This window comes from Phalacrocorax aristotelis, chromosome 4 (genome assembly GCF_949628215.1).
Source record: "Phalacrocorax aristotelis chromosome 4, bGulAri2.1, whole genome shotgun sequence".
Taxonomy (NCBI): Eukaryota; Metazoa; Chordata; class Aves; order Suliformes; family Phalacrocoracidae; genus Phalacrocorax; species Phalacrocorax aristotelis.
Genome location: NC_134279.1, coordinates 51,545,018 through 51,557,180, shown reverse-complemented (window position 1 = coordinate 51,557,180; position 12,163 = coordinate 51,545,018). Strand labels below are relative to the sequence as shown.

Below are 12,163 nucleotides of genomic sequence, written 5' to 3'. Positions count from 1 at the left end.
GGTAAAAAGCTAATGATAGCATTGAAATTGCAACTCAGTAAGACTGAATTTTGACTTCAGCATCACAGGGCTGAGGCAAGTGACATGCTCAGTGTTGGAGTGTGACGTTACAAAGCTGATGTCGTTGAAGCTAAAAGGCAACCAGTGAGGCTGTAACCTCAACAATGATGACCAAAGTAAGAAAGCAACAACTGAAGAACAAATAGTGACAATGTGAGGGAAGCTTTAGGAGTAATGGTGTGAGACTCCAAAAGAGAGGAAAAAGAATCGGCACAGTTCAGCTGGTTATGGATCTAAAGTTCTTAGTTGCAGAGCAAAGAGTTACTTTTGTGAGACTGTTCTTCCTGATGGTAAGAAAAGTTAATTAAAACTTATGGTCTGGTAAGAAAATAAGAACTCGTTTACAGAATGGTTGTCTGACAAATGGCTTTGTAGTGTGTGGTTGGTTGGTTGTTTTTTTTTCTCAGAAGCAACCAGGTAAGGGAAATGGCAAAGGACCACATTATGCGCAATATCGCATGAGATAATCAACCAAATAAAATCCGATTAAAAAGCAGTCCAAAAACGCTGCAAAAAGCAGCACTGCGCTGAGAGGCTCTGGTGACTTACTTTCACATCTTGGGGCTGTTTTTTTCCCATCACTCAGTTAAACTAAGAACAAAAACACTACTATGAATCTAAGCGAGGGATTGGTAAAATAAAGTTGTTGTAGATAATGCTACATTAGGGGCTTTTCTTAATAGGCTAGAAATATATGTGGAATTCTTTTCTTCTCAGCCCTTATTGCACTCCCTCAATTAATTCATTTTTATGCTTTTGTAACTTTAGAAAGCAGAGAAGTGAATGATTCTCGTGACAGTTTTTTCAATTCTTTGTAGCTCTGGAGATTTCCAGTCTCTTATGCTCATGAATCTAAATCTTAACAGGCAAAATTTTTAGAAAGTAATTTTTGCCTTCCCTTCCAATTTGCATAGTCTTGTGGATTTTGTGGTTGGGTTTTTCCCCCATCATTTTGTGAAAATTTTTTGTATTGTTTAGTCAAATCTAGTAATAAGCTTCTGGAAAACTTGACTATAACCATTTATTCATAAAAGTGACACTATGCACATCTGTGAGAAAGTAAATTGGGCTACTAGTGTGTTTCTTTATTAGAAGTCCAGTCTAGACCTTAGACGTTAGACTAGTGTCTAATTTAGGACTATAGATAGATGTCTGTATCGAACAGGGAGTGTTAAACTTAAATTTCCTTGATGTTGCCTATTGGGTGAGACGGGCATCTGCCTCCTTTCACCATCAGTGTTTGCTTTTGTTAATTCTGTTATTCTTCAGTAGACTGTTCTCATCCTATGTATATGGAATTTGGAAGTCTTAAACCTGACCCAGGCTGCTAATCTCTAATGAAGTGTGATGGTGTTAGCATTGACACTTCTAAATCCTTTCACTCAGGCTCAGCTTAACTGAAATTGTATAACTGAAATTTCAGATGTCTTTGAGCATTTTGGTCTAATAACATTTCTAACATGAAAAATATTAATATGACTTGATAGGATTAGTGTAAGTATAATGTTGTAGGATGCAGGTATTGTTTATGGATGTAGCATGTTTGAAGTATTTCCTGTGCATTATCTGTAATGTATATCACATGCATATATAGAAGCATCATATCATTCTTAAAGTTTGTAGTCATCGTGCTACCTAGCCCTGGGGTAAGTAATGTTTATAAATCCAACCTTACTCAAGAATTGGTTAGCTCTGGTAAAGTTCTTATTTCCTGAAATTATGAGATATAGCTCCCATGATGCACTCGTGCTTCAGTATGGCATTCAGGCATGCCGCCTCTTCAGAACAGATGTTATGCACAGTAGTAACCATTCCTTTTTGTTTAGACAGTTTCCAATAAACAATTAAGTGAATGGTTGAAGATCTAGCTAAATTAGTTAAATTGTTTTATCATTATGTACTTGTTCACATTTGTAACAGTTATAAAGAGACAATAAAACACTGAAAGTGGCTGAGGACTTTGCCTCTGAGATGTTTCTCTGCTGAACTATTAAACAATATGACACTAAAGAGGGAGCTAACATCTTGTCTAAAAGCAGAGGAAGATAAAGCAGTCCAACTGCTTCAGTTTGCATCAAATAACCAGTGAATTATTGTAATGACACTGAATGATTTCTGGTTCTTTTAGTTTTCATTTTTAAAAATCCTTTACTTCCAATATACAGAATATTGTAAGGTATTGGGGAATAGCTATTTCCATAACTGTCCAAAATTTGTGTGTCCTACTTGACGACTTGTCCTTCAAAGCTTTTTGAACCTTCTCTCCTTTTTTATGTGGAATGCACGAAGGGAAATCTTACTACACACTTTTGCCACAGGTGAGTGTATTGGTACAGTACAGATTGTGATGTGCAGTTTTATATATAAATACTTTCTTTCATTTTATGATCTTGAAAGCTTTAGTTCATAGATGTACCTTGGTGGCTTTCAGAGGTATCCACACATCTGCTGTTTTCCTTGACAATGGCTATACAGATGCTGCTATCACCATGGGAATGGTACTCCTGAATGAAGCTGCTACTTCCAAAGGGGATGTTGGAAAACGGAGAAGTAAGTTATTTAGTATAACTAAGGCAATTTTTAGACAATTAGAAGACATTGATAAATTACAAATGAATATCTGATTAAGTTTTCTGAAGGTCCCTACTTTAAGCCAATTTCTACCTTTTGTGGGGTGGAGAAGAGTGTAAAAATTCTATTCATAAAACTGCATTCACTGGAACCTGTAACAGTAAAAACTGTTTCAAGCATACTCAGCCAAGCTACAGCTTGACACAGTATCTCCACTACATAGTGCTGCATCATGTGGACGCTTTTTGGCTCTTGATCTATATTGAAGGTCAGGACAATAAAGAACAGGAGTTTCAAAATATTATTTTCAAAATGAACTTAGACATTTAAGGTGCTTAAGATGGCAATGTCCAAAGGAGTATGAAAATTGTTTTACTTGGTATGCTTTGCCAGTATAATTTCTCCAGAGAAAGGTGAAAGCCCAGCAGTAGATGTAGTACAGAACATATCCTAATCTGTAATGTCTAAAGATTCTTAGCCTGAAGTGTAAGTTTTATGTTTTTCTGAATGTTGACATTCAGAATATTTGGAGGATTTTTTGGCAATGAATTACATAAACTTGCAATATGAAAATATTTTGTCTAGATTTAAACTTCCTAACTGTTTTTTTGAACAAACTTTTACTGAGCACAGCATAGGTTGAAACAAATATGCCCATCTGCCTTTGTACCTTTTATAATATGTTTCTCATATCCACTGCCACTTATTCTTTTTCTCATACACGGCATTGAAGACCTTTGAAAGATACCAGACTCCCTACGCTGCTTCCCCCTTCTTTCTAGATCAGTTTTTTAGCTTCTTCTGTGTAATACACAGGACTGCGGATAGGGCTGGCCAACTGTTTTCTGTAAAAGCATTCTATAATTCTTCATAATAGCTGGTTGAATGTTGGCTAGGGATCTCTATAGTGATTTGAGGGTCTCCTTCAACTAGCTGTAGATGCATCATTTAATTCTGAAAATCTTTTGCAGTATCTAGCTTTAATACTGATGTCAGAACAGACAGTGACATGAGTTTGATTAGAATAAGACCTTAGATCATGACTGAGATCTGGGTCTGGCCACAGCTAAATAACAGTGGGCTGTGGTACGAATTCAGACTCTCTTCTGCTTGTGGCCATTATGTGAATGCTTTCCATGTACCTGCCTTGCATCATTCATGCTTCATGGTTTATTCATGCATGCTTTGAAATCATATTTGTGAGTGGTGATTTCTTTATAATGAAGTGTGTTTATAAAAATTGTACATGGCTGGTTTTCTCAAAATAACTGCAGAAATTTTGTATTTCAATTGACGTGTGTCAGTTTCCACATGGTAAGTTTTAATGAAAAAACGTGTCATTGTCAGTTTCCCCAGCTTCATGGTTACTCATCCTTCGCTCAAAGCCAGCACACTTCTGAGGCATGAATATTGCAATTAAATAGCAAACGTTTGGCTAAAGCAGGAATAGTATAAGAAGAGAAGCTTTTAAAATCAAAGTAGCTCACTAGAACCAAAACATTATCTAATGTAGATGAGCTTCATCTCAGTTATGTGCACCAGCTTGTAACATGTTGGGTTTTTTTTCATTTACATACAATTGAGAAAGCTATCATGATCAAAAAGGGTTTATGCTATTACTACACAGGTGCCAACTGGTGCCCAAATTTTATTGATTAATTTAAGCGTTTACTTTGCTAATTCATTCTTTGCCTGGAAAGGCTCAAAGTACTTGCGTCTGGATGCTTTCAGAAGGTCTATGTCATTAGGTACCTTCAAAACCCAAAGACTTATATTGCTGTCAAGTTAAGATTAAAAATTTATTTAGCAACCAGCCTTAAAACTTATTACAATGAAATGTTTTAGTCACTAAGAACTAGGTAAGGTAGTTACTAAACTGCCTTTGCTGTTACTTCAGCCTTAGATGGTTGACTAGAGAGAACATGATTCCATTAGTCAAGGGATATTTTTCTAAATGTAATTTGTTTTCCAAAAAGAACAAGCAAATACCTGAAATTATATTGCTTGATATGTATAATTTACAGGGTTATTAAATCCATTATCAGAAGGTGTTTGCATCCACATACATTTGAGTTCCAAATTGCTACTTTTTTCTTGAAAATACATTCACACTGACAAGTTATTTTTTGTTAATAACCATAAATATTATTTCCATATGTATTTGAAATCCTGTCAGGAGATAGTGGGTATCAATAGTCAAGGCAGTAACATTTTTGTATTTAACTGTGTCAAAATTCTGTGTAAATGATTGACATAAATAATATCCTTTGTAGAGATTCCAGTTTTAAATCTTTTATGTGCTAATAAAGTTATTTTCTGTCCAGTCATATGCCTGGTAGGCCTGGGTCTAGTGGTCTTTTTCTTCAGCTTCCTGTTGTCGATATTCCGCTCCAAATACCATGGCTACCCATACAGGTAATGTCTCATTAAATTCTTGTCTTATAGATGTTAATAGCTTTGTATAAGTTTAAGAATAGCTTTCAGGTAAACAGTCTTTAATTTTTACCACTGAAGTCTATGGGAGCTGGGACAAGCAAGAAGAATGGTAATTAATTGAAGCAAACAAAAAAGAGCTGGAAACCTAATGTTAACGTGACCATTAATGCAGACCATTTAAATGGGTTTGAGCACAGACATGGGGCATACGCAATGTCTAATGAAAAATGCAAAAGAAAACGTGCTTGAGTTTATAAACCTTTACTATATATTTCTTTGTGTATCTTTACAACTAGGATGTACATAAGACAAGGCACAAAAAACCAAACCAATATACATGCTAAGCTATGTTTTATCACTAAAGGTACCCTCTTCTTCTGTCAGCCACACCAGAGAGGAACAAAAGGGTTATGGTGTCTCATAATTATATGTACAGCTATCAATATCAGTTATATTTTGTCTGACAAGCAGAAAAATTGGAAAAATAGTAAAGAAAATACAGTTCTTGCCTTTTGTAGGTAGATGCTTTCAGCTGGGAGGTCACCTACAGACATAGTCTAGGCATCTGATTCACATCTTACTGATCTGTTATATATTTTTTTAGTAGCCTGCCAGGAACAGATGGCCCATATCATTTCCTTTTGATCTTGATACCATTTTCAGATATACATTAAAAAGCCTAGCTAGAGGAAAGGGAAAGGTGCAATTAAGCAAAGTCTCCAGTGCTATACTAAAGATGTACCAGGCTACTGAGGTAAAAGCAATACAGTGACATTGCCCAAGTCATCAGGTGTGTGGAACAAAACAGAGACTTGTTGATTTTTCTCTCCCAAAGATTTGTTTTTTAGGATGGCTAAATATTTTTAATGAAGGACAGTCCTTTTCCTGTTGTTCTTATTCTCCAAGATCAGAAATTTTGTTCCACTGACTTTTGATCTTCTTTGAAACTATGCTGTTCTTCCTTTTGCTTCAGTCTTTGCTCCTTTTTAACTTTTTTTCCTGTAGATGTATTAAAAAATATATATATACACACAGCTGACATAGCCTTAACATGCTATGCTCAGCTTTACAATAGAGATAGTACGCATGAGTGCTGTTTTCCCCCCTCTAGTTGGTCACAATGTGGTTAAAAAGATAAGATTTTCCTTATTTCCAGAGAAATTGGTTTCTATAAACTAGTAGACTAATCCTTCACAGAATATTAGTCTACATTACTATTACCATGGATGGAAGAGTAAGTGGATGACATGTGTGTTGCAATGTAGATATAGTAACATTTTGCTGAAAGATCTGGCACGATGAAATGCCAACTAAAACATCTGCAAATATACATGTAAGGGAAACATTAGTACAACAGATTCAGAAGGTTGTATTTTGAAGAAAGTAGAGAACAAAAGAACTGTATCTATTAATGTTAACAGTTCTGTTAACATTTATCACCTGATTAGTCACCTGATACTAGTTTTAGCATTCAATAACATCATACTCCAGACAAGGAAACTCTTCCCATTGCAGTATGCACAGGAGGTCTGCTCCTGCTTTTTATTCATTCTTTCCTACTAAGGGAGGAGGTCTGTAAAAGGGCCCAGCAGTATAATATTGGAAGATTTCATCAGTATGGAGTTAGTAGTTTGCCATCTCTGATAGTCTGTACAGCCTTTCAGCATCTAGCTTGACTGACCTGGGTTGAAGACAGGATCCAGTTTTCCTGAGTGTGAGGTATTCTTACTTCCCATTAAGTGATTAAGACTTAAACTTAAAAGAAAAGGGTATTATAAGCTTGCTCTGCAGCTGGTAAACTCACTTGAGAGGCACTGACAAAGAATGTCAACCCATGGTCTGAGCTCACTTGCATCTTCTCATAACTTTACTAAAATGAAAAAAAGCAGTTGTTGTGTTTCTTTCCATGCAATTTAGCAGCTACTAAAGAAAACCTGACAGTTGTACTAGTTTCATTTTTAGTCCTTTCCTCTTAGGAATGTTCTTATCACCTATTAACAACATGCTTATATGACTCTGCCAATTTCCAGACCTTGCATGGCTTTTGTGGAAGTTTGCACTAGGGTTTTTTGACTGCTGTATGATACCTAGGATGTCTGAGGTTGAACAGTACCTTCTGAACATGACTATGCTCTGTCATTTGGCATATAATACCCTTGATGTTATTGCAGAACAAATTGCTCGTGTCTACTACATATCCGAATGTATTGTAAGTTTTAAGAATCTTAATCTAATTAATGTAGGGGTTTTCCCTCTTTTCCTGCTAATTTGTTTGCTGTAAACTTGGGGTGGGATGAATTCCACCCCCCACCGCCCTCCACCAATTGAACCTGTGTTTAATGAAATAACAGACATATTTTCTTTGGAATATTTAGCAGAAGTTGGAGCCCTATGTAGACCTCATACTCCTCTGTTAGTATACAAGCAAAGAATAAAGGACATCAAGAACCAAGGGCCAGGGGAGCGGCAGGAGGGTGTTGCGTTAATAGTAGGAGTCTGAGTGGCGGCTAGGGGGAGACCCTACCATTGAGTCATGAGGTTCAGGCAGGACCCCCATGCTTTCTAAACTCCTTCTCCGAGAGGAGTCTAGGTGCGACTAAGTCCAGTCTTAGTCTAAGACTTGGTCAACGGTTTATTTTCTAAGGGTTGTAGAAGTAACCGCGCATCAGAGTATTTGTTGTTAGTAGCTAATTTGGCGGCTGTCCCGGCTGGTCGCATTCAAAGGGAACGATCACGGCCAGATTAATGTACAGTATGATTTATTAAAGCAACAGATACACAAATTCTTTGGATTACCGGTGATAAGATTGCTTGTTACAAGACACAAATACTAAGAAAATTAGTAACACTGCTAGGCTACAAGTGCTTTAAGCAAATGTGAAGCAACTCTAATGCACTGGAGATTTAAAGTGAAGCTATAGAGAGGTTTCTAAGTTTTCCTGGGGAAACACTTGGTATAACCAGATGTTCTGATCTTACCCAAAAACGTCCCATGGGGAGGGGAGAGAGGCTCAGCCCATTGACTGGTCCCAGAAGTCAGAGTGGTACGGGATGGTATCTTCCCCAACACCCTCTTTCTCTTCACACATTTTATACTATTTTTTACCTTTCAGGTGGAGCTTGAGTGACTCTAGTCATACATACCTTTATTATGACTGGTGTAGAATTTCCTTGCTCTGCTTTTAAAGGTGTAGGCTAGAAGAAATTCAAAGCGCGTGCCCAGTGAGGGGTGGTCACACCTTAGAGGTGGGTGACTTTTGGGATGGAGGTGTGTTTTGGTATTATAATGATATTATAATGAGCAAAGTTCACCAAAAAGGACAGCATTTTGTCAAAAGCATGACGGACTGTTGGCCCAGGGTGGCAAATACGCAGCGTACTAGCTCCATGGTACCTCGAGTTCCCATTTGCCACAGAGCCTGGCCGCGATGCTTCCACGCCGCTCCACCCCCTGGACAACTCCTCTTAGAGTCAGTACCCCAAGTTCTCCTGGCGTTGCCGACATCTGTGATTACTAGGGAACTTCCGTGGAATGGATTCCTCACAGAGCAGCTGCACTTCACCCTGACAGCTTCTTCCGTGCTGTACCTTTTCTAAAAATATAGGTTTAATTTCTAAGTCACCTGCAGCAATTATTCCACAGAGGGGGAAGGAAGAAGGGAGAGCTTCTGAATTCTATTGAAAGTTTAAGTCCAAGAAATTGAAGTTGATAATGCAATGCATGTGGAAAAAAATTGCATCTGTTAGTATGTTGAAGCTGGTGAAGGAGGAAATAAAAGAAATCCAGGATAGTGCTGAAAAGAATGATTCAACACAATCCTGTTAAAATGAGGTAGTGCTGCATCATGTTGTTACTGTGAAGGAATTATTAGATCCATAGACCAAATTCTGTCTTAAGGAGCTAAGTAGATTCAGTATCACAACTTACTAATCAGTAACACCCATCAAGTAAATTCATAAAAGAATGAACCCTGTGGATGCATAAGTACGTTAATAGCTGGCTAAGTGTTATGCAGTTCTCTTTGGGTTTTTTTAATAAAGTTACTGGTCCTGCAGAATTAAGCAAGATCTTACAGGCTTACTTGGGCTGTCCTAGATTCTTCATGTTTTCATGGGAATAAATTAATCATTCAATCTTAAATCTTGACTCAATGCAGAATTACTGGAAACCATCATTAGAACTGATCCTTTTGCTTTGCTGTTATCAAATTTCATTTGCTAGTTTCCCAGATGTAATTTACTTATCTGGTCCATCCCAGGTGTTAAATCTTTCAGCTTTCTGTTGGTCTTGTGGGTAGCTCTGACCCCATTTTCTGTGGCATTATTTTAAATAAACATACTGTTTATTCTTTGACGCTTCAGTGATCAAAACCATGTCGTCATCATGACAATGCCATAGTGTTTATTAAGAGAAGCCTCTTGATTTATGTGCATAGTTCTTATGAATTGTAATGAATTGAACATGCAAAACACTTAAGGAGGACCAAGTATATGAACTCTGTTATATGTTGTTTCCCCCTTTAATTTAATATCCTGCATTTTAACGTCAATCATATATGCTGATATATATTAATTTTTTTGTCTGAATTACTTAGGGTCTTCCAGGGTGTTCCATGTCCCGTCACTTGATCCCAGTGTAGATATATCTTAAGATGTGAAATATGTGTGTCTTTTTAGTTTCACTGGTTGTAGTTTTCACCTTGAAACTACCAGTCTTTATGTGATAAATTGTCCTTAGGCTAGTAAAGCTTTGCCTTTAACAATACTAACAACAATGCATACTAATGATCTGTCAGAAAAAAGAAAGAATGTTTATGCTGGCACGCCTAAAGCTACAGTTAAAGAAAACTGAAATTATTTTAGTGCTACATGTACAATCTCAATCATCAACTTCACTGTCCTACTTTAAAAAAAAAAGTCAAATATACAAAATTATTTCTGTTCTCTGACACTGAACAACCAAATAAGTCCTCTGTGAAGCAGCATGCATCTGCATTGATAAAAACTGAAACAGTAACACAATCTGCTGTGCATCCTCTTTTCTCTGGTGACCTCCATGTAGTGAAGATAAATTAAAACAGGTGGAAAAACACAAAGCAGGAGTCAAAAACTGGAGAAAGACTGTTATTTCCTTTTCTAATGTGCATAAATAAAAGTGCTGGGAATGCTGTTATTTCTTTGACCCTGATATTGCCATTGTCATTGTTAATTTCTGTGACAAACAGAAAAGTGTCCAGAGGAGTGCTAGATAAGACTACAGGTCTATAAGTGTGCTCTTTAGAAGGCACGTATGTAGGAAAGGAGAGTAACATTTTGTTTACCTTTTTTTTCATCCACTTTAGACATTTTCCAAGTTTTTAATTCTTCCTTCCACATAATTTTCTTCTTGAAGGCTAGGCGAGAAAAAATGGTTTAATTAATATGCTGGTAAAATACCCTTATACAAGAAAGCGTTGGAATGGGAGAGGTGATGCAAAGTGGAGGTCGTCATGAAGGTTACTTACCAAGTGAACACAATCATGATGGATGAGCTAGCATGTAACAAATCTCTCCGCAAGAGCCATTTTTACCATGGCAGGGCATTTTCATACCTGTACTAATCCACCTTTTTTATGGGAGCTAGATGAAATTTTTAATTTTGCTAAAACTTTTACTTTAATTGCTGTCATTAACTGTTGAAAGATAGTGTAATAATTTTATTTTACACTGTTGAACATTTACCCCTTTATATAATGATTTCTGGGTAAGGTAAGAGTGTTGATATATCCAAGAGAATCTTTTTGGAAGCCTTCTCACCCTAATATTTAAATTGAATAAGTGATATATTAAGTATCAGAAACTCAGTGATTGAGCAATAAAATTTCATTTTACCAACACAGAATTTTATCTCTTGGCTAATACACATGGGAATGACAGAGAGAATGTTCTTAAATAGAAGCCAAAAGTATGAATTCTGGGTTAGCTTCGCTAGTCAGGAAAAGAGCTTGGAGGGTTCTCTGGAAACCTCATTTTAGGCAGTTTCAGTCCAAAAAGCACACAGAATATTAAAAAGAATGAGGAATGACAATAAGAACAAAACAGAATACATCAGTACACTAGTACAGTAGTGTATTACTGGGAATATTAGGAATGTAAATATTTGTAACACTGGTTTCTTCAAGACGACAGACAGACAAAAGTCTTATCCACAGTTTACTGATGCTAGAAAAAGTTTCTCAAATTTTTTTTTTTTGGCTTTGGCTGAAACTTATTAACTGCCCTGTGTTGTCTTTTCTGCTTTGTTTTCTGGATGAAACTTTTAGCACAGTTTCATTATTGTTGACACTTCCAGTTGTCTTTCAAGCCTACATTTTATCATTTGCTGTTGTTTTAATCTGAATTTAAATTATATGAACACCTGAAAATTCAAAGTTTTCGTATAAGTTTTCATTAACTTGCATTAAGTAGCTTTTTAAAGAATTTTTTGGTACTTGCAGTTGAGTGTTTCATTATCAAATTACCCTTTATAGCCATTGTATTTGGCTATTATTGAAAAGATTAACGTGAAGAGTTCTGAGTTAAACCATAAAAAATAATCAGCCTTCAGAACTATGTGTTGGCGGAATGGAAAAATACATATTCTGTACTGACTAGCAGAGAAAATGAACTAAGTTGCAAGAAAGCATGGTAAATAAAAGATGCCTTATTTTCATCAAAGAACCATAAATGTTAAGTCAGACATGAAGTATTCATTCATTGCTTAGAGAAAAACAGTCAATGCAACAAGAACAGACAAATTGCAAGAGGCCCCAGAGCTTGAAAACTCCTTGCATTCATTATATACATCATATAAGAAATGTCTACCCTCGTAATTAAATAAGTTTCAGTAAAGTAATCCTGTATAATATTGAGCAAGTGAATAAAATGGAATAGTTATTTCTTGGAAATATGCTGGTAAAATATTAGTAAGTACAACAAAAAGTATTTGCAGACATATAAAATTAAATTTATTAATAAACGTGAGCACTACTAAAACTGTTCAGATGTTCCATGTTGATTTCATACATAATTAAATTGATTCACCTGAAGTTTATGAACTGGTAAATCTACTTCTGAT

The 12,163-nt window shown here is 36.2% G+C and overlaps 1 protein-coding gene across 1 annotated transcript in view; it reads left to right on the top strand.

The window, feature by feature from the left end:
* The window catches only part of TUSC3 (tumor suppressor candidate 3), a 136,439-nt gene that overhangs the window by 121,788 nt on the left and 2,488 nt on the right, over positions 1–12,163 (top strand). The window contains exons 8-9 of the mRNA XM_075091409.1: positions 2,536–2,610; positions 4,956–5,046. Of these exons, the coding sequence (XP_074947510.1) occupies positions 2,536–2,610; positions 4,956–5,046 (166 nt within the window). The remainder of the gene's footprint in view (positions 1–2,535; positions 2,611–4,955; positions 5,047–12,163) is intronic.